At 46.9% G+C, this 27571-nt stretch overlaps 1 protein-coding gene across 1 annotated transcript in view; it reads left to right on the top strand.

Moving 5' to 3' along the window:
• The window catches only part of Lpcat3 (lysophosphatidylcholine acyltransferase 3), a 41583-nt gene extending 14192 nt beyond the window's left edge, over positions 1–27391 (top strand). Inside the window, exons 2-13 of the mRNA XM_038318910.1 lie at positions 21318–21425; positions 22691–22797; positions 23501–23594; positions 23740–23777; positions 24177–24355; positions 24843–24951; positions 25543–25629; positions 25706–25869; positions 26247–26394; positions 26468–26626; positions 26717–26845; positions 27009–27391. Coding sequence (XP_038174838.1) covers positions 21318–21425; positions 22691–22797; positions 23501–23594; positions 23740–23777; positions 24177–24355; positions 24843–24951; positions 25543–25629; positions 25706–25869; positions 26247–26394; positions 26468–26626; positions 26717–26833 — 1310 coding nt within the window. The 3' untranslated portion in view covers positions 26834–26845; positions 27009–27391. The remainder of the gene's footprint in view (positions 1–21317; positions 21426–22690; positions 22798–23500; positions 23595–23739; positions 23778–24176; positions 24356–24842; positions 24952–25542; positions 25630–25705; positions 25870–26246; positions 26395–26467; positions 26627–26716; positions 26846–27008) is intronic.
• The last annotated feature ends 180 nt before the right edge of the window (positions 27392–27571 follow it).

Below are 27571 nucleotides of genomic sequence, written 5' to 3'. Positions count from 1 at the left end.
CTGCACTCATGTGAATACACACAGTTAAAACTAATAGAGTAAATCTTTTTAGAATGGGATAAAGCACTTCCAAGAGAAAGAAAAGGCAGAACAAGAAGACGTGAGAGCGATACGCAAGCAGTAGACTCGCTCCTCTCTGTGCACTCGCGGCCCCACCCCCTTTTCCCAGGCAAGAAACTCCTAGGCTCCAGGAGTGCCGCCAGTCTTTGCACTCCTGGCCTTTCTCAGTTCCTTGCTGCTGAGATTAGTCTAGGGAATGCAGGTTCCTTCATCCCGATGCTTTGTCCCTGCTCCCTGACATTCTGGCTGCATTCCTGCTTACGATGTCTGGAGGTGCACAAGACTTGTTCTGCACATAAACCTGTTAATGACCAAAGAAGAGGTACGTTCCCTAGACTATGACACTTTCCCATTCTGAGCCCCCTGAGCTAAAAGTAACTGTTTATTCCAAAGTCCAGCCAACTCATCCCGCTGCCTCTCTCTTCAGTTTTTCTTGGGAGGTGCCACCCACATCCCAGCTGGCTTCCCTGGGAGTCACAGTCCTGGCAGAGTCTTCTCAGCCTGACCTCTTCTAGGGCCTGATGCTGGCACAGGCAGCCAGGATCCTTCTCCACCTGACACTACAGATTTATTGTGTGGTGGTCAATTTTTTTTAAATACAAAATTTTTGTTACGCAAAGATTATACATAATAATCTTGGGGTTTTTTTTTCTTTGTTTTGATTTTTAAGAAAAAAATGGCACCTGGCATGGTGGCACACACCTTTAATTCCAGGACTCAGAGAGACAGAGGCTGGAGAAATGGCTCAGTGGTTAAGAGCACATACTATTTTCGTAGAGGATTCAAGTTCGATTCCCAGCACCCACATCAATCTGCTCAAAACTGTCTGAAACTCCAGCGCCAAGGGATCTGACATCCCTCTGACTTCCCCCTACACAGACAGACAGACACACACACACACATACACACACACACAATAATAATAATAATAATAATAATAATAATAATAATAATAATAATAATAATAATAAATAATAGGCATTTAAAAAAGAAATGGCTTTAGAAAAAAAAAGGCCAAGGCAGGTGGATCTCTGAGTTTGAAGCCAGCCTGGTCTACAGAGCAAGTTGCAGGACAGCTACAGAGAAACCCTGTCTCGAAAAACAGACAATAACAAATATCAGGCATGAAACAAATCAAATTTTTGTTTGTTTGCTTTTTGTTGTTTTTTTCAAGACAGGGTTTCTCTGTAGTTTTGGAGCCTGTCCTGGAACTAGCTCTTGTAGACCAGGCTGGCCTCAAACTCACAGAGATCCGCCTTCCTCTGCCTCCCAAGTGCTGGGATTAAAGGCGTGGGCGTGTGCCACTGCCACCCGGCACAAATCAAATTTTAAAAAACATAAAATCCAAGGTAAACTGAGCATAGAGCCACCAGGAGCGTTAAAACATTTCAGAGACTACCCAGTTTTTTAGGAAGTTGGGTATAAATATGCTTACATGAAATATTTGAACATTTATGAGTAGATATCTTAAAGTTATTTAAAATATAATATTCTCCCATTAATCCATAGGGCTGCAGTCTAAGACTGAGTGAATCCCATCAAGCCTTGTGTCTCCTGTTCTAGACATACACACTGGTAATGAAGCTTAATTGCTAAATTAGGTACATTTAGAATCAGTAATAATTAATAATAAAGGGGCAATTATCAGATTGTACTATGCCTTAGGGTTTTTATTGCTGCGAAGAGACACCATGACCATGGCAACTCCTGTAAAGGAAAACATTTAATTGGGGTGGTTCGTTTATAGTTCAGAGGTTCAGTTCATTATCATCATGGTGGGGAGCATGGCGGCATGCAGGCAGACATGGTACTGGAGAGGTAGCTGAGAGTCCTATATCTTGCAAGCAACAAGAAAGTTGACTGAGGGGACTGGAGAGATGGCTCAGAGGTTAAGAGCATTGCCTGCTCTTCCAAAGGTCCTGAGTTCAATTCCCAGCAACCACATGGTGGCTCACAACCATCTGTAATGGGGTCTGGTGCTCTCTTCTGGCCTCTAGGCATACACGCAGACAGAATATTGTATACATAATAAATAAATAAATAGCCGGGCGGTGGTGGCACACGCCTTTAATCCCAGCACTCGGGAGGCAGAGGCAGGCGGATCTCTGAGTTCGAGACCAGCCTGGTCTACAAGAGCTAGTTCCAGGACAGGCTCTAGAAACTACAGGGAAACCCTGTCTCGAAAAACCAAAAAAATAAATAAATAAATAAATAAATAAATAAATAAATAAATAAATAAATATTTAAAAAAAAAAAAAAGAAAGTTGACTGAGACACTGGATGGTATCCTGAACATAGGATACCTCAAAACCTGTCCCCGCAGTAATACGCTTCCTCCAACAAAGCCACACCTCCTCGTAGTGCCACTCCCTGTGAGATGACGGGCATGGCCAAGGACATCAAACTGCCACACTGTAATAAAAAGCACGCCATGCATGTAGATACATAGAAAGGGTAGAATGCATACAAGCACACTCACACATCCTTTTGTGCTGTGACTCTCCAGCCACCCGTAGTGGCTCACACCTGTAATCCTAGCTCTTGGAAGGCTGAGACAGGAGGACTGCCATGAGTTTGAGGCAGCCTAGGCTGCATCGCGAATTCCAGACCAGCCAGAGCTACAGCATGAGACCCGGCCTCAATAAATAAGTAAATAACAAAACAAACTACAACCTTCTTACCTAAAGGGAGCAGCTGAAGGCTTCTCTGTCGTGTCCGAGTTGCCAGCGTCACAGCTCTCACACTTGGGGTCCCGATTAAGTAAAATGAAGGTCACTCTCCTACGCTGTACAGACGCTAATGTGATAGCCAGGTGTTAAGTGACTAATAGGTGGGTGGCATATACAGCATGGCCACCCTAGATAAGAGGCTGGAACTTGTTTATTCTTGAAGTTTTCCATTGAGCAAAACTTTGTGTTGTAACTGAAATGGGAGAGCAAAAGGTGAGGCAGGGGCTTCTCTGTGTGTATGGTACTTTTGCAGGTGTTTTTCTTCATTACTAGTGTGGGGGCGTGTATGGCATTCACTAGGAGGTCAGAGGACAACTTTGTAGAGTCTGTTCTGCCACCTTTATGGGGGTTCTGAGGACTAAACCTAAGTCATCAGGTCAAACTTAAGTCATGCCACAAGGGCCTTTACCCACCGAGCCATCTCTCTAGGTCAAGTTTTTTCTTTTAATCTGCAAGATGGCTGATACTGTCCATATTCAGAAATGACTGTGGTAAGATACAAAGAATGTGAGTGGAGGGCTGGAGAGATGGCTCAGAGGTTAAGATCCCTGGCTGCTCTTCCAGAGGTCCTGAGTTCAATTCCCAGCAACCACATGGTGGTTTACAACCATCTGTAGTGAGATGGGGTGACCTCTTCTGTATGCAGGTGTACATGCATGCAGATAGAGCAATCATATACATAAAATAAGTAAATAAATCTTTTTTAAAAATTCCACTCAGAAACCGGGCGGTGGTGGCGCACGCCTTTAATCCCAGCACTCAGGAGGCAGAGGCAGGCGGATCTCTGTGAGTTTGAGACCAGCCTGGTCTACAAGAGCTAGCTCCAGGACAGGCTCTAAAACTGCAGAGAAACCCTGAATTCCACTCAGTACCATCACAAGCTTTCAACATATGGACTTTTGGGCTCGGTAGTTTATGGAGATTAAAATGTGATTAAATGACCCAGTTGGTAGCGACTGCGGTTAGGCTCTCCGAGTGCCTCCAAGTCATCTGAATGTCTGTTGTCTGTTGTCACTCTTCCAAGGTGGGGAATGACTGTGTCAGCCTTGTCTGTCGCTGTTGTAGGAGATGCTCTGCTTGTCCTCGCTTTTGTCTGCTCAGCCTGGAAGCGCTCCTGAGGGCAGCCACAAGCTGATGGTGGAGTCTGGCTCCTGTGTCAGCAGTTTGCTCACTCGGCTTTTGTTGATACTGGTGGAGCCACCATTTCACAGATCAGCCATTAGCATTGGCATGGAAAGCTTGGCTTCCTAAGACTGCTTGGCTTGAATGGAAAAAAATAAAGAAACACTCTTGGTGGGGTTTGGGGAAGTTGGGGTTAGATTGTTTTGATGGGTTTAGGAACAAAAAAAGTAGTTCTTGTAATTATTGTTTGAAACTGGGTCTTATGTAGCCCAGGCTGACCTACTCCTGTGTTACCAAGGCTGGCCTGAAACTCCTGATCCTCTGCCTCAGCTTCCCAAGTGCTAGGATTTACAGATGTACACTATCCTTCACTTAAAAAAATAGTTTAGTTTTGTTTTTTTCGAGACAGGGTTTCTCTGAGTAACAGTCATAGCTGTCCTGGCACTCGCTTTGTAGACCAGGCTGGCCTCGAACTCACAGAGATCCGCTTGCCTCTGCCTCCCAAGTGCTGGGACTAAAGGCGTGCACTACTATGTTAAAATATTTTTTTAACATTCACAAAAATGTTTTTTCTTTTTCACCATCCATCAGTTTATCTTCAGAATATTATTACCCTTCAGCCCCAGATGTGGTGGGGCTCACCAGGAACCTCAGTCCCAGCACTAGAGAGGCAGGGGGTCAGGAGCAGAAGTTTAGAAATAGCCTTGGCTACCTTGTAAGTTCCAATTCAGCATGAGCTATATACAGAGATCAAAATCATCACCAAATCCTCCAGCCCAGAGCTGTAGCTCAGTGGAAAAGCTAACTGTTGGCCTAGCGTGCATGAGACTCGGGTTTCAATCTCCAGTCCTGCAACATAGCAATAATCTCCTACTCTTTCTTCCCCAGGACGCTTGACCACTTGTCCTAATTTCCTAGTCCCTTTTCACTATTATCAAAATGCTGGAGCTGGCTCCTGGGTATTATTAGAGAAGGGAATTGAGTACCCACTAATTAGACTAACGAAGGCTAGGAAAGCACTTTGTTAATGTTGCATTAAAATGAAGCAACTTTGTTTTGAAATTGTGCATCACTATATATGTTGCCCACGCTGTCCTGGAATTTCCTGGGCTCAAACTATTTAGCTTCCCAACTAGCTGGGACTGCAGACACCTTAAAATAAAATTTTTTTTAATTGTTTGAAAACAGAGAGTTAAGCAAGCATAAAATTGGGGGTGTGTGTGCCTGTGACCAAGTGCGAGAATACAGATTGTTATCGGAAGACCAGAGAATATAGCTGTAGTGTTAAAAGGGAATTGTTAGTTATTACTGACACCACTCCAAGGTCACCGCCAAGTTCCAAGGCACGTGGCTAGAGTTTAGATGAAGTCAGGTGCAGATTCTAATTTGAGCCTTGCTCTAGTAACTTCAGGACACCATTTATCCCCGTTAGGGTTCCATTTCTTAACTGTCTAATGAAGGGTTTGAGCATATGATTTCTAAGGTTTCTTCAGTTCTAGGAATCCATGACTCAGCTGAAGATATGCAAGGTTGCTGGAGTACGAAGGTACAGTGGCACCCTGCCCACATTACCAGGCAGGCTTAATCTGTAGATCAAAACGAAACTGTTCTGATCATATCCTGAGCTGAGCTTCACCCTCTCCTAAAAATCCCTGGTCTACCATAACCAAAAGTAAACCAGAGAGCCAGGCGTGGTGCCTCCCTTTTCTTTTTGAGTCAGGGTCTCTCTACATAGTTCTGCCTGTTCTTGAACTCACTATGTGGATTAGGCTGGCTTCAAACTCAGAGAGATCCATGAAGTGCTGGGATTGAAGGCATGCTCCAGCAAGGAGTTAGAGGCCAGAGGATCAGGAGCTAAAAGCCCAACACAGCTACATAGTGAGTTTGAAACCAGCCTGAGCTGCATGAGACCCTGTCTCAAAACAAAAACATCAGTAGAACTTCATAAATTTCCAGCTCTAGCCTCCATGGGCAGCTACACTCACATGCACATACTCTGGCTTCTACCGTTCCGTTACATCTTTATCCATTTATGTGTTGTGTACGTGGGCCTGTGTGAGCATTCGAGTGGCATGGCACACGCGTGGAGCTCAGAGGACAACTTGTCGGAGTTGGTTCTCTCCTACGTGTGGGTCCTAGGGTCTCCACTCAGGCCACCGGGTTACCCACTGAGCCATCTGGATGGCACCTGTAACATTTGATGAGAATAAACTGTGTGTATGTATGTGTATGCATATGGTTTGGTTTTTTTGTTGTTGTTGTTTTTGTTTTTTTTTTTTTGTTTTGTTTTGTTTTGAGACAGGGTTTCTCCTTGTCCTATCCTGAAACTCACTCTGTAAACCAGGCCGGCCTCGAACTCAGAGGTCATCCGCCTCTGCCTCCCAAGTGCTGGGATTAAAGGTGTGTGCCACCACTCCCCAAATGAACATCTGAAATGGCCTTCCTTCTCACACATGTGGGAGCCTGGTTTGCCTCGTTTTTTTTGGGGGGGGGGCTTTGTTTTTTCCCAGGCTCTTTGGTTTCCAGTCCTTAAATGTAGGCATTTGCAAGCATGCAGCCTTTGGTCTGCCTTTTTATGGTCTTGTCTTGGTATTTATCTTTCTTCCTTGTTATCTATCACCAACAATTCCTAGGTAGCCAGCTAATCTCTATGTCACTTTGAGTGGAACCACCTTCTTCCTAACTACCAAGTCATGTGACATGGGACCTTGAGATAAGTCGATTCAAGTCCAGGTGCCTTCACCTCAGTGGTACCCAGACCAGTGGGAGAGTCCTGGGCTATCAGTTCCATACTTTTAGTGTCCGTCTGTGCCCTTCTCTAAAACTGATCTGTCCTTCCCATTTCTCTCCTGGAAGAGGACAAGGACTGGACGTTAGGTGGTGCAAGACTTGAATATCAACTCTCAGGAGACAGAGGCACCCAGATCTCTGTGAGTTCAAGGCCAACCTAGTCTGGTCTACAAAGTAAGTTCCAGGACAGCCAGGGCTGCATAGTGATACCCTGTTTAAAAAACAGGGTGATGAAGCTGGGGCTATCAGAATATCTGGGGAGCACACACAAGGCCATGCATTTAACCCAGTCACCACAAAAATAAAGGGTGTTGTGGATTGCCTGCGCTGAAAAAGTATCCCAGGATACCACAGAAGTAAAGCAAACAGGAACAGCACTGTGCATTAGTGCGCGTGTGCACATAATATATCTCTGCAAGTGACAAGCTCATGGGAGTCCTCTGCTTCATCTAGCCGTCTTAAACTTGGATGCAGAAAGGAGAATATCATGAGAGAGTTATATTGCAGTGTTCATTAGAACTGAAAAACACAAGACCGGGCATTCCTGGAATCCTGGCCCTTGGGAGACTGGAGCAGGAGGGTTACAAGTTGGAGCTCTATGGAGTTCCAGGCCAGCCTGAGCTAAGCAACAAAAGTCTGTCTCAAATAAACAAACTTTTTTTGACATTTGATCAAGGTGACTGGTTTGCCATGCAATCTGTCAGACAAAATTACCAGCAGTTTAGTTTGCTGTTTTAATTGGCTTTACTTTAGACTCAAGAGCAGGGAATCCACACAGTAAGAATAAAGAAGAAAATTATAAAAAGATTGGCAAGGTGGTTCAGCACATAAAAGCACTTGGGGCTCAAACCTGAAAACCAAGTACAGATAAAAGCAGAGAACTTTTCACAAGCACACAGGAGCACACCACTACACAAACACTCTAAACCACAGGAGCACACAGGTGTGCACACCACTACACAAACACTCTAAACCACAGGAGCACACAGGTGTGCACACCACTACACAAACACTCTAAACCACACTAGCACACAGGTGTGCACACCACTACACAAACACTCTAAACCACAGGAGCACACAGGTGTGCACACCACTACACAAACACTCTAAACCACAGGAGCACACAGGTGTGCACACCACTACACAAACACTCTAAACCACAGGAACACACAGGTGTGCACACCACCACACAAACACTCTAAACCACACTAGCACACAGGTGTGCACACCACCACACAAACACTCTAAACCACAGGAACACACAGGTGTGCACACCACCACACAAACACTCTAAACCACAGGAGCACACAGGTGTGCACACCACTACACAAACACTCTAAACCACAGGAACACACAGGTGTGCACACCACCACATAAACACTCTAAACCACAGGAGCACACAGGTGTGCACACCACATAAACACTCTAAACCACAGGAGCACACAGGTGTGCACACCACCACATAAACACTCTAAACCACAGGAACACACAGGTGTGCACACCACCACATAAACACTCTAAACCACACTAGCACACAGGTGTGCACACCACCACATAAACACTCTAAACCACAGGAACACACAGGTGTGCACACCACCACATAAACACTCTAAACCACACTAGCACACAGGTGTGCACACCACCACATAAACACTCTAAACCACAGGAACACACAGGTGTGCACACCACCACATAAACACTCTAAACCACATTAGCACACAGGTGTGCACACCACCACATAAACACTCTAAACCACAGGAACACACAGGTGTGCACACCACCACACAAATACTCTAAACTGGATTTTTTTTTTTTTTAATGTGGATTGTTTGGTTTATTTAAACTGGCTGCAGAGACCCCTCTGCAAAAGGAGGCTGGGGCGCTAAGCCAGGCAGGAGCTGCAGGAGTCTGAATGTAAAGAAACCAGCTGAGCATGAGCTCCCAGAGAAGCACTAGGGACAGCTTCATACTAGTGTCCAGGCCCCAGGAAGCCCAGCTCCACTCATGCCCTGGGCGGGGTTCAACCACATCTTGGTGCAGTGGCCAACCAGCCGCTCCCTGTGCTGTGGCTCCCTGTGCTGTGGCTCCCTGTGCTGTGGCTCCCTGTGCTGTGGTTGTGACTTTTAGGAGTGACTCCGGAGTTCCTTGCACAAAGCAGGAGGGATGCAAACGTGAAAGGGCGGCAGGTGGCTCTGCCCCAGGTCCTGTTCCAGCCTTGTGCCTTGCTCTTGCACTCTAACAAGGTCTTTGGGGGTTTATTTTTATGTTGGGGCATCTGTGTGCATGTGCAATGCACCCCCGATTTCCTTGCTTTTTGGCTCTTCCTCCCTGGGCGTACCTTATTCACCCTACTCTGGCCAGGATTGATGTCTTCTCTAAACCCTACAGAACTGACTTCCATGCCATTAGCACTTGCCCTAGAACACGTCTGACATTTCTTTCTTCTCTAAAGAGCAAGCTGCAAGCTCCTTACGAGTGAAAAGTGCAGGGCGGTGGTGGCGCATGCCTTTAATCCCAGCACTCAGTAGGCGGAGGCAGGCAGATCTCCGTTAGTTTGAGGCCAGCCTCATCTACAGAGCAAGTTCCAGGACTACCAGGGCTACAGAGATAAACCATGTCTCTTTGGAAAGAAAGAAAAAGAAAAGGTGTTTCTGACAGTCTGCCGTATTCCTCTTTAATTCAGTGCTAGCCATGTGACGGCTGCGTAGTGACATCTGCACTAGAGACTGAGACTACTGTGCTGTGCAGTAAGGAACAACTGGGCAGCGACCTCTGCCTTCAAAGACTGGTAACTAACTAAATATACGGTATGTTAGCAGCAGTGAGTGCCAAGGGCAAATTAGACAGAGCACTGGAAGACGAGTATATGTTGCTGGAAGGCTACACGGACGGAGAGTGCATACAGTGTTAGATAGGACACTGTTGGGGTGACTTTTTACCAAAATCTGAAATGCTGAAGAACCTTATGGAAAGATCATCCTATGCCGGGAACTCTTAATGTGAAGACTCCAAGGCTGGCCCCACTGGGACATTCCAGGAAGAGGGCAGATGGGTGACAACCAGGGGAAGAGATGAGTCAGAGAAAAAGGGCAGAGAAGGAGACTGGATGCTGCATGTTCTGGTTGGACGAGAGCCTTTACTCCGAGATTGGCCTTCAGAGGGCTTCAAGCAGAAGATTTTACTGGCTGACTCAGAGCTGAATCTTCTGGGTGCTGCAATAGCATAAGGAGTCAGGAGCACAGGGAGACCGGTCAGGAGGCGACTGTAATTATAATGGTGACTTGGTCGGGGGAAGCAGAAGAGGGGAAAGGAAGTAGGCAGAGTCTTGATTGATTTTAAAGGTAGGGCCTGCAGAACATGCTGGTTGTGAATAGAAGGGAAGGACGCTAAAGATGATGGCAGGGTATTTGTTCTGAGTAAACGGAAGAGTGGGTTGCAGTTTGAAATGCGGAGGAGCCAAGCATGGTGGTGCATGCCTTTTAATCCCAGCAAATGGGAAGAGAGGCAGGTGGTCTCTGAGTTTGAGGCCAGCCAAGGCTATATAGCCAAGGCCCCCAGGGGGGCAGGTTCTGCTATGCAGCAGCTCAGCTTGCACCTGGTGGGTCCAAGCTATTCCCTGGGCAGATGACAAGCTGGTACCAAATGTGAAATCAAGAGAGAGGGCTCTAAGTTAGAGAAGACATCTGATGGGGCAAACAGCATACGGATGGGATTAGACTGTATAGCTAGTTGAGATCACTGGACACATCACTGTTCAGGCCGAGGTGACAGATGCAGCAGATGCTCATTTCACTAATGATATAGCACCTCAAAAAGACTGACTCCACACAGCTTGAAGTGACAGGAAGCAACAGGACAAGGATTCAGGTCAATCTGTCACTCTAGTGTCAGCTCCTCTACCAATGCAGTGCCTTAACTTAGTAAGCAGCATGCTCTTACGTGAGGCATGACACAGAGCTGCAACCCCAGAAACTCAGCTTAGTAAGCAGCATGCTCTTACATGAGGCGTGACATGGAGCTGCAATCCCAGAAACTCCAGAGACTGAAGCAACAGTATCCTAAGCCAAGGCCAGCCTGGGCAGCACAGTGGACTGTATCTCAGAAATAAAACAGGGCTGCTGGGCGCTAGATAGCTAAGTGGTAAAAGCACTTGGCACACAACGTGCGTTCAATCCTCGAAACTTTTGTAAAGGTGGAAGGAGAGAACTGATAGCACCAAATTGACCCTTAACTCTGCACGAGCACTGTGGCACACGAGTGCACACTTGCACACGCAACACAATAATGATAAGAGCCATGTTAGAATGCTTGCCTAGCATCTGTGAGGCCCCAGGGTCAAACTCCAGTACCAAGGAAGTGGGAAGGGATATTATAATTGACAGGAAGGAGCTTCATCCCTGGAACCCATGTCAAGGTCACATGATGTAGTTAGTACACATCTGGTTCTTAGACACACCCCAGTGTGTATAAGGAAGCTGGTACAGCATATGAGGGTCAGTAACTGAGTACACATCTACTTCTTAGATACACCCCAGTGTGTATAAGGAAGCTGGTACAGCGTGTGAGGGTCAGTAACTGAGTACACATCTAGTTCTTAGACACACCCCAGTGTGTATAAGGAAGCTGGTACAGCGTGTGAGGGTCAGTAACTGTTGACCAAAGACACAAAATGTAAAGTATGTGGGGCTGGGGAGTTGGCTCAGCACGTCAGTGTACTTACTGCTCTGCTATCCATCCCTAACTCCAGTTCCAGGGGTCCTGTACCCTCTTCTGAACTCTGTGGGCACGAGGGACACATGGTGCACATACATACATTCAGGCAAAACACTCACATACATGAAAGAAATTTTCAAACAATTTTATCTATAGAAAGTACAGAGGAGAGCACGTTGTCAGACCTCCAAAGGCATAAACTACAAGATGTAAGGCATGGTGTGCAGCATTCTGTAGTGACGTGCCAGAGCAAAGTCTTAGCTCTGTGTGCCAGGCAATTAAGTCATGAGTCCATGATACATTAAGACATGAGTTGCCTACAGTCTGAAGGAGACACTTAACTGAGTTTTGAAGAATGGTCAGGATTTTGCTTTGTAGAGGTTCTTAGAAAAGCTGTTCCACACACAGGAAATGGCAGGGCCAGTGTACAGCCACAAAAGACCAAGAACATCTTTGGGTAAAACCAGATAGATCTGTTTTAACTAAAGAAAAAAAAAAAAAACGTGGCAGGGGTGGGACATAGGATATTAGTTAGAAATGTAGTTTAGGAAACAGCCCTTAAGAGGCTGGAGAGATGGCTAGGCAGTTAAAAGCACTAGCTGCTCTTCCAGAAGACCAGGGTTCAGGTCCCAGCACCCACATGCAGCTCACAGCTGGCCATAACTCCAGTTCCAGGGGATACATGTAGGCAAAACACCAATGCACATTAAATAAATAAATCATAAAGAAAAGAAAATAGCCTTAATTCAGAGACTTTGGGGCCAGTGTGATGGCTCAGTGGGTAAGGCACTTGCTTTACTTATGAGGAACTTCTAGGTGGCAGAGGCAGGCAAACCTCTGAGTTCAAGGCTAGCCTGGTCTACAGAGTAAGTTCTAGGACAGCCAGGGCAACATAGAGAAACCCTGTCTGAAAAAAACAAAAACAAACCAACCAATAAAAAATCAGTTCTCAGTACCCACGTGGAAGCTTACAACTGTCTGCAATTCCAGGTATCTGACATTCCTCATCTGGCCTCCCCAAGCACCAAGCAGGTACATGGTACACATATGTACATGCAGGCAAAACATTCACTATGTAAAATAAGAAATAAATCACCTTTTTAAAAAATGGTTATAATAATGAAGAGATACTTTAGAAAGCAATCAATAAGATTTGATTTGATAACCAGATATAGGAAGCCAAAGAAAGCCAAGAGTCAAAGACCAGTCCAAGCATTTGAATGCGGGTGTAAGAGAAGACTGTTTTAGGTATAAAATCAGCTCTAGTTATATGGCATTTGAGATAGTATGAAATATCGCACTAAAAATATCCAGGGAGGAGCCAGGGCATATGGACTAAAATAGGCGAAGTTAGGACTGGCTTGGTTTGGCATGAAGAGCATATTAAGTTGTGTGAACACAGAGGCACTATAGCAAAAATAGGTGAGCTTGGGTGTTTTAGGAACCAGGAAGAAAGTCTTGGGGGTGGGTGGGCATGATTCAGCACTTAACGAGCATGTGTGAGGCCCTAGGTTCCATCTCCCCTCTCCAGGGGTGTGCGGCAGGGAGTTGCCCTGTAGAACAGATGTCAACAGTTGGCCCAGCAACGCGTAGCACTTAGCTCCATCTTCTTCCTCTCACTTGACAAACAGCTTATTTTCTTTGACCTGGGTCATGTGATCTACTGACTGACCAAATGGGGCCATATCATTCCTGCAGAGTTCATAAATGGCTGCTGCAGGTATGAAAGACAAAATGTAGCAGATTTTACTGAAAACAGTTCACTTCTGTTTTCTTCAAATGAAGCCTCACAACTTTAGATTAATAAGTAACTGTATATGTGCTGCACAGGAGATACTAACATTGAGTGTGACAGCCCTAGTCCCAAGCACAACTCAGTCAGAAGCACACAGACAATCGTGATGAGGGAGCCCAGCCTGACTGTGCAGTTGGCCTGCTGTCCCAGCGGCCTGCCATACAGTGCACAGCAGGTCCTGGATGCTGCTCTGTTTAGAATGTGTTTCTCTTCTAACAGATTCTTTGTCCTCGGGGTGTACATTAGGCCCTCAGGCTTTACCTCTGAAGGCTGACCTTAGCAGTCAGAAAGGAGAGAGACTTATACTGCCATGGGTTCTCAGAATCCTCTGGGTCGGTGGCATCAAAACCCATTGGGTGAGATTAAGTGAAAGATAGTGGCTGTCAAACTGAGTTCACTCTCGGCCATTTTTAGGGTGTTAGCAAGGTGGTGCTGAAGCCTGGCTGCTCTAGGAATTGCTGGCAGCTCCTTTTCAAGTCTCTGCTGGGCAAACAGGTGCTGCGGTGCTTTGACATTTCTCAGCCGATTGTGATGGTTGATGCTGCATTGAACACTGGTTCCCACAAAGAATTAGGATTCAGAAACAGCTTGTAGGACACCACTCTTCCTAAAAACAGCTCTTCCCTGAAGGGATGACCCAGTCCCCAGGCTCCAAAGCCTGCTGAGTTGGGAGGTAGCCAAGGCCAAGGTTTGGTGTTTACATACCCACCATGGGCCTGGGTTGTCACAGCAACGCATCCTGCACAGTCCATCCTCCCGCCCTTGGCAGCCGCTCTTGCAGCCTGAGTGTTCTTGGTGACTCCACTTGCTCGGTTCTTTTTATTTTCTTGCCAGTTCCTCACCTTCTTATGAGTTTGCGAGTCTGCAGCAATACTTGACCTGTGTGGGACTGAAGAGCCTACACTCCTCCGCACTTCCCAAAGCCACCAGGCCTGTCTGCCGAGTCTACAAGAGCACACCCAAGACCATGGTTCTCGTCGTGTATCTTTTCTTGGTCTCATAAAATGATGCTTTCTAAAGCCTGTGGGAAGTTAGAAATAGGGAGAGGAACTATTCCTGGCAGGCCCGTTGAAAGCTCAAGAAGTGACTATTGATCCCAGAATAGCAAGGGAAAGGACGGAGAAACTGTAAGAGGACTCCACAAGAACTCAGAGTTCGGGACGATGTAAGTCCTCTGTAGTTGAGGCAGCTTCCCACACCCCAGAGGGCAGAGAGTCATCAAGACCCTGCTCTGGAATAGCAGTGACCTGTATCATTAAGAAATGTTAAATTTGCTGGTTATTGGTGGTGTACACCTTTAATCCCAGCATTCGGGAAGCAGAGATAGGCGGCTCTCTGTGCGTTCCAGGCCAATCTGGTCTACAAAGCAAGTTATCAGGATAGCCAAGACTGTTTCACAGAAAAACCCTGTCTCAAAAGACCAAAAAAAGTTAAAAAAAAAAAAAGAGAGAGAGAGAGAGAGAGAGAAAGAAAGAGGGAGGGAGGGAGGGAGGGAAGGAAGGAAGGAAGGAAGGAAGGAAGGAAGGAAGGAAGGAAGGAAGAGAAAGAAAGGCTAAATTAGGGCTGGGGATCACACGTGCATAAAGCCCCAAGTATGATCCAGGCGTGGAGGTACAAGCCTGTAATCCCGGCTGGGAGGTGAAGGCAGAAGAATTAGGAATTAAAGGCCAGCCTCAACTACAGAGCAAATTCAGGCACCTTAAGATACATGAGACCCTATTTTTCTTGCCTTTTTTTTTTTTTATTGAGCTCTACATTTTTCTCTGTTCCCCTGCCTGCCTCTCCTCCCCAACCTTCAACCCTCCCCCAAGGTCCCCATGCTCCCAATTTACTCAGGAGATCTTGAGACCCTGTTTTGTTTTGTTTTTTTTTTAAAAAAAAATATATTAAATTCTCTTCAACTCAGGCCAGACAGTGGTGGCGCACCCCTTTAATTAATCCCAGCACTCGGGAGGCAGAGACAGGTGCATCTCTGTGAGTTTGAGGCCAGCGAGTTACAGGACAGCAAGAGTTGTTAAACAGAGAAACCCTATCTCAAAACAACAACAACAACAACAACAAAAAAAAAACTCAACTCTAGGAAGCAGAGCAATGTGTTATGTTCTTTAGATTGGGAGCATCACACATGGTTAACAGTTTTAGTACTCAAAAGATGAAATTCTCCGGACTGAGCTCCCAAGGTCCAAATATTGAGCAGAAGGAGGGAGAACATGAACAAGGAAGTCAGGACCGCGAGGGGTGCACCCACCCACTGAGATGGTGGGGCTGATCTAATGGGAGCTCACCAAGGCCAGCTGGACTGGGACTGTAAAAGCATGGGATAAAACCAGACTCCCTGAACATGGCGGACAATGAGGGCTGCTGAGAAGCCAAGGACACTGGCACTGGGTTTTGATGCTCCTGCATGTACTGGCTTTGGAGGGGCCTAGCCTGTTTGGATGCTCACCTTTCTAGACCTGGATGGAGCAGGGAGGACCGTGGACTTCCCACAGGGCAGGGAACCCTTACTGCTCTTCGGACTGGAGAGTGGGGAGGAGGCGGAAATTTTTAATAATAAAAAAAATGTAGATCCCATTAAAAAAAAAAAGATAAATTCTCTCTCTCCAGAAATGATGAGCGTTCTGACAATTAGAACCTCTTGGACTCAGCCTCCTGTCTGAATTCTGCCCCCAGAACCTGTGTAACAGTGGAAGAGAGTGAATGCCACTGAACACTCACAGCACCCATACCCATGTATATTATGCACGCATATGTGTGTGCTCACACAGACACATACAATTCAGTACAGCTCTTAAAGTAAAAGGCTTAAGGGATTGGATTTTCTTTCAGGCAGCACAGCCTGGCCTCAACTGCTGTGTAGCCACAAGTGTCCTTGAACTCCTGATCCTCCTATCTCTACCTCCCAGGTGCTGGGATTTCCAGTGTCTGCTCTCTGTAGCCCTTGGATTGAAGAAGGGCTTCATGCACCTACCAACTGAGCTACATTCTCATTTCCAACCCTACCCCACCCTTTCCTTTTCTTTTATTGAGGCAGGGTCTCCTTATATAGTCTAGGCTAGCCTCAAACTCTGCCCCATCCCCTAGCCTCTGAGTGCTGGGATCAGTACCACCAGACTCGGCTCTGATTTGTGACTCCTACAAGTACTTCCTTGCTGACCCAAGTCCTTTCCTGCACAACGTCTGTTCACATGAGACTTCATCTTGTCTCTTCACTTAACCGTCTGACTGGTCATAGGTGTCCCCTCTCCCTTGAGTTAGTAATGCCATGCCATCTCTGCCAATAAGAAAGCGTCGCATGCCACCCCTTCCCATTAAAGTTCCATAAACAGAATGTCTGGCATAAAGGAAGCATTGCATAAATATTTATGGAATGAGGGAATAGACCAGTAATCCTCAGGATGTTTATGGAGGTAACAAGAGCTGACGCATGGATTGCAGGAGATGTGAACTGTACCAATCCACTTATGTGCACACTTTTTGTTTGAAGAAATTTTAAAAAAAGGTATTTCATGAGCACACAGACAGAAAGAACTACATCTAGCTAGTAATTAGTTTTGTCATTTACTGTCACAATACAAGCCCTAGTGCCTGGGAAGCAGAGGCAAAGGGTCATGGGTTCCAGGCCAGCCTATACTATATAAAGACAACCGGGCATGGTGGCACCACCTTCAATCCCAATATTCAAGAGGCAGAGACAGGAGGATCTCTGTGAGTTTGAGGTCAGTGTGATCTACGTAGCAAGTTCCAGGATGGCCAGAGCTACACAGACCCAGTGTCAAACCAAACAGACAACTATGTGGTAATCCATTTGCTTAAACCAAATAACTGTGATGAAGCTACTCTGGGGGCTGAGGCTTACCAGGTCACAGCCTGTCGCGCTGCAGAGACTTCAGGAGACCCTGTCTCAAACCGGTGAAATGTGAAAAGGGGCTGGAGATATAACTCAGTGGCAGAGGACTTTCCGAGTGTGTGTGAGGCTCTAGGTTCAGTCCCTCTCACTGCAAATAAAAACAGGCTGGGTGCTGTTGTCACACACCTTTAGTCCAGCACTTGGAGACAGACAGACAGACAGACGGATCTCTGCTGTGTTTGAGGCCAGTCTGCTCTACAGAGGGCATTCAAGGACAGCCAGGGCTACACAGAAAAGCCCTGTCACAGAAATCACAGGAAGGAAGAGAGAGGGAGAGAAAGGAGGGAGAGAGGGAGGAAAAAAACATTAAGCATTTTTTTTTGATTGACTCTTTAAAATATTAGTTATCACAAGCTCAAAACAAACTATATTGCCAACGATAAACTAACTGCATTTTATATTTTAAGTACTTTATTACATTTACTTATTTTGTGTGTGTGTGTGTGCATGTGTGTGTACATGTATATGCATATGCAGGTCAAAAGACAACTTGCAGGAGTTGGTTCTCACTTTCCACTGTGTAGGCCCCAGAGATCAAACAAACTCAAGTCCTCTCGGGCTTGGTGCCAAGTACCCTTACCAGCTCAGACATCTCCCTAGCCCTACATTTTTTTATTTTAGAAGAACGACCATGGCAGTTGTATACTATAACCAGCTCAAAAACACTGACAGAATCTTAAGATATCCTTCCAAAACACAAAGAGGGAGACTATTCTCCACACATGCCAGTACAAGCATGTCAGCTCAACAGCTTGGTAGAATGTTGGGGATGAGTCTGCAGCGAAGCCACTATGTATGTATGCTCTCTTGATTTAGGGATAACAAATGCATTGACCCTTTGATTAAGTGAGCAACCTTAGCTAAATAGAACTCAATGGCCCTTTAGGAACCCACACACACACAGAGTTTGCTTATAGTCCTTGGATCATATCCTGAACGGAATTGGAAAAACATTTTTCTACTGTGCCAAAACAAGTTTTATAACTTGGTTGGTGCCCAAAGTTCGTCCAGCCCACTAGATAGCTTGGTGTTAATTTATGTCTTATCTTCTCAGAAGTCTGAGTATGCTGTCCTCAGAGGACAGACCACAAGTGTAAAATACTATTTCTGAACATAACTGAGCATCTTCTCTTCTTTGGTTTGGAGTTTTTTGTATTTGTTTATGCAGGTTCTTTAAATAGGCTAGTCTGGCCAGGCAGTGGTGGTACATGCCTTTAATCCCAGCACTCCGGAGGCAGAAGGTAGGTGGATCTCCATGAGTTCGAGGCCAGCCTGGTCTGCAGAATGAGTTCCAGGATAGTCAGGGCTACACAGTGAAACCCTGTCTCAAAAAACTCAAACAGGAAAACAAAAACCAGTTCCATTTTTTAAAAAAATAGGCTAGTCTGATCTCAAATTCAAGATCTCTTTTCTTGGCCTCTCCCATGTGCTAGGATTGGAGACCTGTGCCGTCATACCTAGTCTTTCTTTTTTTTTTATAATTATTCAGTAAGGAGAAATTTTTGGTTTTTTTGTTTTGTTTTGTTTTTCGAGACAGGGTTTCTCTGTGTAACAGCCCTAGCTGTTTTGGAACTTGCTCTGTAGACCAGGCTGGCCTCGAACTCACAGAGATCTGCCTGCCTCTGCCTCCTGAGTGATGGGAGGAAAGGGAACACAGTGAAGAAATACTTGACCAAAGCAATACCAAAAACCAGCTGGGCAACTCCTAACTCTGCATCTCTATCTCTGATGTTAAAACACTCTTTAGATCTCAACTCTGTTCCGCTTTGTTGACTGTAACTAACTTCTCTTGGGCTGTTTCCACTCACTGTTAGCAGCTTTCCTTGGCAGGCATCCCATGGCTCTGGCATCTCTAACATCTTGGGGTCTCCAAGGCAATACAGCTTCACAAAATGGCCTCTCCAGGTCTCCATTCAGAGACACTCCTCACATACCTGGCCTCACCTGCTTAACCCCCTTCTTGTATCCTTGACTCTAAACTCAGAACCACTTGGCTGAAACTACCAAGTTCTGCTACTTCCTGGGGCTGGATAAATGTGTTCAAATACATAGTCACCAGCTTTCTGCCTGTGCTTCTGTTCTGGAACTTACTCTGTAGACCAGGCTGGCCCAGGCTGGCCTTGAACTCAGAGATCCACCTGCCTCTGCTTCCTGAGTGCTGGGATTAAAGGTGTGCGCCCCCATACCTGGCTCTAAACTTTTCTTCAGTTCCTTTCCACAAGTTGGAAGCGTAGCTTGGAGGTCTTGCCCTGAAATCACCTCTCCCTTTATTCTGTCTATAATCAGGCTTTTTATAATCTTTTCATCTCCTTGAACACAGGCTTCAGCTCCTGATGGAGGAGTGTCTATGTGTTACTTTCATTATTAATAAAGAAACTGCCTTGGCTCTTTAAGAGCCAGAAAATTAGGTAGGCGGAGTAAACAACAGAATGCTGGGTAGAAGGCAGTGGGACAGACACTTCAGGCAGTCGCCATAGTGAGTCGCCATGCTTCTCTTCTCTGAGATGGACGCAGGTTAAGATCTCTCCTGGTAAGACACACCTCGTGGTGCGACACAGATTACTAAATATGGGTTAAAGCAAGATGTGAGAATTAGCCAATAAGAGGCTGAAACTATGGGCCAGGCAATGTTTTAAAAGAATACAGTTTCTGTGTAATTATTTTGGGTAAAGCTAGCCGGGTGGCAGGACACAGCCCGCCGTTCCTTCTACAAGCTCCATTAAACTGGTGCCCCTTTTCGCCTCAAACTGTAGTTTGTATTTTTCCTTGTGAAGATTGCGCCTTCTCGTTATAGATCTGCATAAGACTGGCCACTGATAACCAGATGACAGCCAATGCTAGGCTCTTTGGAAATCCTTCTGCCAATGCTCTCAATCCATAGCTCTTCAATTTAGCCTCAGGCAGATATTTTTGGACAAGGGCAGAAATCAGCCACATTCTTTGCCAAGGTATCCTAAGAACAGTCTCTAGGTTGCATGCTAATATTCTCCAGAAACTCTGGAGCCAGGCCCCCCATACTTCAAACCACCACTGTCTTCCATGTTCCTATTAGTGTGGCCCATTAAGCCTCACCTGAAGTGTCCAGTTGTTTTCCTAGTCCAGGGTCCCAAGTGTTCTACTGTTTCTCCAAACAAAAGCATAGCGCGGCTGTACCAGCAATACTTCACTCCTGGTGCCAGCTTCTCTCTTAGGGTTTATTGCTGTGAAGAGATACTATGACCTATGGGGCCATTTTCTTTCTTTTTTGGTTTTTCAAGGCAGGGTTTCTCTGTGTAGCCCTGGCTGTCCTGGAACTCGTTCAGAGATCCACCTGCCTCTGCCTCCTGATTGCTGGGATTAAAGGTGTGTGCCTCCACCACCCATCTTGTGGGGACCATTTTCATTCAAACCAGCACACTAGGCAAGCTACCTAGTCCTTGATAGTTTAAAAAAAAAAAACAAAAACAAAAACAAAAAAAAACAGAATCTGCTGTGGAGCCCAGGCCCCTGCTGAGTACTTAGTAACCCAGGTCTGCCAGGCACTCACTGTGTAGCCCAGGGTGGCCTCGGACTTTAGGACTCTCCTGCCATAGATCTTGAATGCTGAGGTTGGTGTTGTGTTGCTGACACTGCGCTGTTTCCTCAGTAGTTGGTAGTGTAAATGGATTTGGTTTTCTATTGTCTCAATTAAAAATACTTGCAGTTCAATAGGCAATGGTGGTGCACGCCTTTAATCCCAGCACTTGGGGGGCAGAGGCAGGTGGATCTCTGAATTTAAGGCCAGCCTGGTCTAGAGTGAGTTCCAGGACAGCCGGGACTAAAGAAACTGTCTGGGGGAGGGGGGAACCATTGTAGTTCTAAATGTGTATTTACAAAAAAAAAAAAAAAAGAAGAAATTGATTTGTGTGAGTACTGTTTTGTCTCCTCTGTTGGCACCCATATAATGTATTTCTTTGGAGGGTCAGGGAGATGAACAGCACTTGTCCAATAAGCCTGAAGACCTGGGTTTGATCCCAGAATCCCACTTACAGTGGAAGGAGAGAGCAGAGTCCACAAACATTGTGGTTTGACAGTGTACACAGCAGCACAGATGTACACACACACACATATATATCACACATCATCATCATCATAATAATAATAGTTTTCTTAATCCTATGTTTTTTCCCTCTCTGGCACCAGGCACAAGTAACCCTTTTCCTATTTTTCTCCCATCTAGGCTATCCGTTGGCTCTGTTTTATCGGCATTACCTTTTCTACAAGGACAGCTACCTCATTCATCTCTTCCATGCTTTGACAGGCCTCTCAATTGCTTATTTCAACTTTGGTGAGTGGATTGAGCAGGACACTGCCCTAAGAGACCTGGGATGGGAGCGGGTGGGGAGAACGGACCAGAACAAATCCTCTTGAGAGAAACTCACAAATCAGGAAGTCCTGGTTCTTAGGAGGTTTTCATCTTTACAAAGGGAAGATTGAATCCATAGGAATGCACACACATATATATTTGGGGGTCAGGAGAGATGGCACAGCAGTGAAGAACTCTTGCTCTTCCAGAGGACCCAAGTTCAGTCCAACACTCATGTCGGGTGGCTCAAAACCACTTGTAACTCCAGTTCCAGGGGACCTGGTGTTCTCCTGACTACATGGGCACCCACATGCACGCACACATAAATAAACAAAAAAGATAAATATTTTTCAAACATTTTGCAAAACAGTATATTAAATAATTCAAAATAAGGTACACTAATATTCTTTGAAAACTCATGAGCCAGGCCCTCCAGGTCAAATCAAACTCACTACCACATATGTCAGAACATCACTGGGTACCACGTAAGTATGTACATTTTTATGTACCAGTTAAGAAGTAAATTTGGTGTTACATATTGTGGCACACACCCTTTAATCCCAGCACTCAGGAGGCAGAGAGGGCCAGTTTGGTCTACATAGTGAGTTCCTGGCCAATCAGGGCTACATAGTGAGATCCTGTCTTTTTTTTTTTTTTTTTTTTTTTTGGTTTTTTTTTCGAGACAGGGTTTCTCTGTGGCTTTGGAGCCTGTCCTGGAACTAGCTCTTGTAGACCAGGCTGGTCTTGAACTCACAGAAATCCGCCTGCCTCTGCCTCCCGAGTGCTGGGATTAAAGGCGTGCGCCACCATCGCCCGGTGAGATCCTGTCTCAAAATTAATAATACTTACCATTATTTAGGAGCTGCTGAGATGGCCCAGCTGGTGATGATCTTCTCACACGGAGGAAGATCACCAGCTCCCTCTAGTTTCCTTTGACCTCCACACTTACCATGTTTGCTTTGAGACAGTCTCAAAACAGTCTCAGGCTGACCTTGAACTATATAGAAGAAGATCTTGATCCTCCCGCCTCTACTTCCCAAGTGCTGGGTTGGAGGCATGGAAGACCACGCCTGGTCCAGCGCACCTGGGGATCGACCCCAGGGCTTCCTGCACGCTAGACAGGCACTCTGCCAACTGAACTGCATCCCCAACCCCCAGAGCTGCTTACTGGGTTCTTGTTGTTGTTTATGTGTGGTTGGGATCTCAGGAGGAATGATCCTAAATGCTGCTCTCTTCCCCGCACCCAGGCCACCAGTTCTACCACTCCTTGCTATGTGTCGTGCTCCAGTTCCTCATCCTGCGACTCATGGGCCGCACCATCACTGCCATTTTCACCACCCTTTGCTTCCAGATGGTAAACGTGGACAGCAGGTGTGGGGAGGGGCAAGGCAGGGGGTGGTAGCGTGTTGACCAGGAGATCTAGCTTGTAATCCCTCCTCCTACCACATAGTCTGGCTGTGGGCAGGTCACTGGTCACAGGCCCTAAGCAGGTTGGAGCAGTAACTCTGCTGGCCTCGGGAGTGCCATCATCGGGATTCCTTGGTTCTCACCAGGTTTAGCCCAGCTGGCCATGAGGGCAGTCACTCAAAGGCAAGGCAGAAAAGTAATTTAGAATGTGCTGGAGAAGCTAGGCATGTCCATCTGTCACCCCAAGCAAGCCCATCCTCACTAAAAAACATTTGTAGGGTTGTCTGATTTCTATTTATCTAGGTGGGTCTCACTCTGTAACTGAAGCCAGATTCAAACTCTATAGCTCAAACTGGCTTCAGTCTCTCTCAAGTGCCAGGATTCTCAGTCTGCACCAACAGGCCTGGCTCATAAGACCCTCTTAATGTTTTAACTGATGGGACCAGGAGAAAGGAAAATGAAGGAATACAGGGGATTTCAAGTGAAGGGGAAAATTAAGAGGTCAAGCCTGGTGGCATAGGCTTGGAAGGCTAAGACCACACTATGACGTGACTGTCAGCTGGAGGTCAAAGACCATCCAAAGTCAGAGGGAGAGGAGGAAAAGGAAGAGCAGTACAGTGACGGTGGAGTAAAGACTTCCCCTCTCCCAGGCCTACCTTCTCGCTGGATATTACTACACAGCCACTGGTGACTACGACATCAAGTGGACGATGCCACACTGTGTCCTGACATTGAAACTCATTGGTAAGTGGAAGGGTCCTGCCTTCCTCCTCTACCCCTCCCTCTCCCCGACTGAGCTAAACTGCACTGACGTTCCTGTAGGTCCTGGCTACTCTGTCCGCAGACCACACCCTCATGTCTACTCTCCCCTTCCCCTCTCTCTGCTCAGGTCTGTGCATTGACTACTATGACGGAGGCAAAGACGTGGTAAGTGTGCACTCTAGCCAAGAGACTAAGGATTGACCAAAGGGAAGGAGAAAGGCTACTGTCACCAAAAGATTGGACCTGCCTCTGCCTCACTCCCTAGCCTGTGAGCTATCTTTCAGATAGCAACTGGGCAAGGACCAACCAGGGTAACTTGTCAGAATCCAGCCTTTACACAAAGTCCAGAGATCAATGCCAGCGAGGCATTTGCCACAGCAGCCACAGGCAGCTGTTGATTAAGCTCCCCCACACATTTCTACATGAAGCAACCCTCCACCCCCGCCCCGCAAGAAGCCAAACTAAAGAATTCCAGGCAGTGGTGCAAAGGTTGGGAATGCTCAGACTGGCTCTTAGGGTAAGATTCAAGGCTGTTCTGAACCTTGCATTCTCTTCTCGAAATAGAATTCCCTGTCCCCTGAGCAACAGAAATACGCCATACGGGGTGTCCCTTCCCTGCTGGAAGTTGCTGGCTTCTCCTACTTCTATGGAGCCTTCTTGGTAGGGCCCCAGTTCTCAATGAACCACTACCTGAAGCTGGTGCAGGGACAGCTGACTGACAGGCCAGGGAAGACACCAAACAGGTAATTGCTCCTCCTGGTTGAAGACTCCTGTGACTTCCGAAGTGACTTTCTTAAAGTGGCCCTAGCACATTGGCCCCACTACACAGTGTCATTCGTCCACCTTATGCCCATCCCTTTGACGCCTCCTCTCACATAGTAGGGAGACACTGTTCAATATACAAAAATGTATAAAATATATATATATATATATACTTAGAACTCCTTCAGGGAACTTGGCCCCTGGATTTGAGGAGTAGACATTGCTAGTTGTTCTGTACATGACGCACGCTGAGGGCTAGGCACAAGCATCCCGCACACGCTCGCTCTTGCGATGCAGGTCTGCAGTGGCCACACGTGCAGCTGTCGCTCCTGGAAACAGCTCCAGGCACAGGGACCCTGGTGCCACTGCCTGCAGTGACCACACCCTGAAACGCTCCTTTCCGTGACTGCAGGTCAAAGGGTGAAGGGCGAGGTTCTGCTGTGTGTGACCCCACTTGTTCCTTTCCAGCACCATACCTGCTCTCAAGCGCCTGAGTCTGGGCCTTGTCTACCTGGTGGGCTACACCCTGCTGAGCCCCCACATCACGGAAAACTACCTTCTCACTGAAGACTATGATGTGAGTGGCTACCAGCATACCACTGTGACTACTGCCTCACCAAATGGGATAAGAGAGAAGTAGGCCATGCCATCTAGAGATGTGTGCTGGATTCTGCTCTAGGTCTGTGAGAGTTGACATCTGTGCCACCCAGGCCTCACCTGCACGAACAAACCTTCATGGGTTCCCGGCAGCACCTAAAACAGCCTCTGCCTTGCTTTATGCAAGAGTGCAGTGGCTGGTGGCTCTGCAGCCTGCTTTCATTTAACTGACGGGCTCAAAGAGGGAGGGAAAAGTGGCTCTTGCTCCAGTTCCCCTGAAAATCTCCCAGCAGTTCCATGTCCATTCTGGATAGCTATCTGAAAGTTAACATGGACTGTGGGCATCCAAGGACTATGGACATCCCTTTATGACCGTATAAATGCCCAGACTTTGCAAAGCCGGAGGCGGGTGGATATTGGTGTCTCTCTGCTGCTTACAGATAGGTAGGGCTATAGTGTCGTGGCACATGTGGCATCAGGCATTGGTAGGAGCAAAGAAGCCAGCCCCAAGTTTGAGAATGCCATGTAGGGGACTGTGCCGCCCCTGATGCTCATGTGCTCTCTTCTCAAGCACCACCCTTTCTGGTTCCGCTGCATGTACATGCTGATCTGGGGCAAATTTGTGCTGTACAAATACGTCACCTGTTGGCTGGTCACAGTAAGTAGGGAAGATAAGCTGGGGGTAGGGCTGGGAGGGTGGAGTGACAAGAACCCTAAGCTGTCCCTCCCCTCAGGAAGGAGTGTGCATTTTGTCAGGGCTGGGCTTTAATGGCATTGAAAATGGGAATGCAAAATGGGACGCCTGTGCCAACATGAAAGTGTGGCTCTTTGAGACAACTCCTCGCTTCACGGGCACCATCGCCTCCTTCAACATCAACACTAATGCCTGGGTGGCCCGGTAAGCACTGAGGACAGCCCATGCTCCTTCCTCCCTGAACGTGAGGACGAGGATGCTTTGTCACCTCTGCCCATGCTTCCTGCTATCACTCTCTGCTAAGCCTCTGCTCTCACCCAGGCAGCCCCACCCCAAAAAAACTCTGTAAAAGTCCCTCAAGCCTTGGCTGCAGATCCTGTCTTGCCCTTGTGTTATACCCACAGTCCCTCTGTTGCGTCTGAGCTATGACAGCTTTCCTCCATTGTAAGCCTTCCTATTAGCACCGCTCCCTGTACCCCCAGTGGCCACAAGTGGGAGCCAGTCAGCACCCCTCTCCTCAGGGCAGAGCCCAGAAGCAGGAGTCAAACCTGAAGGTCATCCTTACCCACCCTTTTCTCTAGTTACATCTTCAAACGCCTCAAGTTTCTTGGAAGTAAAGAACTCTCACAAGGCCTCTCCTTGCTGTTCTTGGCCCTCTGGCACGGCCTACACTCAGGATACCTGATTTGCTTCCAGATGGAATTCCTCATTGTTATTGTAGAAAAGCAGGTAGGACTCATGGGTGGTAGGAAACAGGTTGGGGATAAGGACAAGACTAATGACCTCTACGTTCCCTCCCCAGGCAGCCAACCTCATTCGGGAGAGCCCCACCCTGAGCAGCCTGGCCTCCATCACTGCCCTGCAGCCCATCTACTACTTGGTGCAACAGACCATCCACTGGCTCTTTATGGGTTACTCCATGACTGCCTTCTGTCTCTTCACCTGGGACAAGTGGCTTAAGGTAGCGAGGACCTGACTGCAAGGCTGCCAGAGTCACCTCCAGCAGTGAGAGACAAGCAGGCTCAACTCTTTCTGCGGTCTGTCTCCACAGGTGTACAGATCCGTGTACTTTCTTGGACATGTCTTTTTCTTCAGCCTGCTATTCATATTGCCTTATGTCCACAAAGCAATGGTGCCAAGAAAAGAAAAGTTAAAGAAAAGGGAATAATAGATTTCCCTGGTAAGTAATCTATAGGTGACGGCTTGGAATGCTATTGGAGATTCGGGTGGATTAGCATAGCTTGGCCACTAGGGAGCGCTCTGGGGTACTACTTTACTCGCTAGAAGGGACCAGGTGCTATTCTATTTTGGCCACCCTTCTAACCACACATCTTGCCTTTTAGGTGGCCGAGAGCTGGACTGGTGCAGAAACTACTTGTCCCTTCTCACAGCACTCCTCACCCCAGAGCAGATGCTGGGCACTGGACATCACCGCACTCCCAGCCGTGCCTCTGCTACAGCCAAGTTCACCGGGCCAAAGGGGAAGCTCTTGTGGGAGGAGCAGAGGGGCTGCACCCCCTTTGGGCTCCCCCATGCACGTTGCCTTATCTCTTCCCTCTAGCCAGGAACCTGTTGTGTTTCTCTTCTGCCAATCCACTACGATTGTATATGTACCGATACCGCCACCCCCCCATGGGGGGAGGGGAGGGTACAAGGCCCTGCCTGCTCCACTTTTTCTATCTTGGAACTATACCAGATAAATCACTTCTGTTTGTTCAGTTTTTCACTGTTAGCATTCCTGACTGCTTTCTTTCATACATGTTCACTGTGCTCACTGAAGCCGAGCTCATCAGGGTCTCTCCTTGAGAGCACAAGAATCTAAGATATCGGGAAGGCCTACCTTCAAAGTCCGGAACAACAGAACCCAAGGGGGACAGTTTATACTACCATGTACTGCTGAGTTTAA

The sequence above is a fragment of the Arvicola amphibius genome, chromosome 2, assembly GCF_903992535.2.
Source record: "Arvicola amphibius chromosome 2, mArvAmp1.2, whole genome shotgun sequence".
In the NCBI taxonomy this organism is placed as follows: Eukaryota; Metazoa; Chordata; class Mammalia; order Rodentia; family Cricetidae; genus Arvicola; species Arvicola amphibius.
Note: the sequence above shows the minus strand (reverse complement) of the source record. Positions and strands in the feature narration are given on the sequence as shown.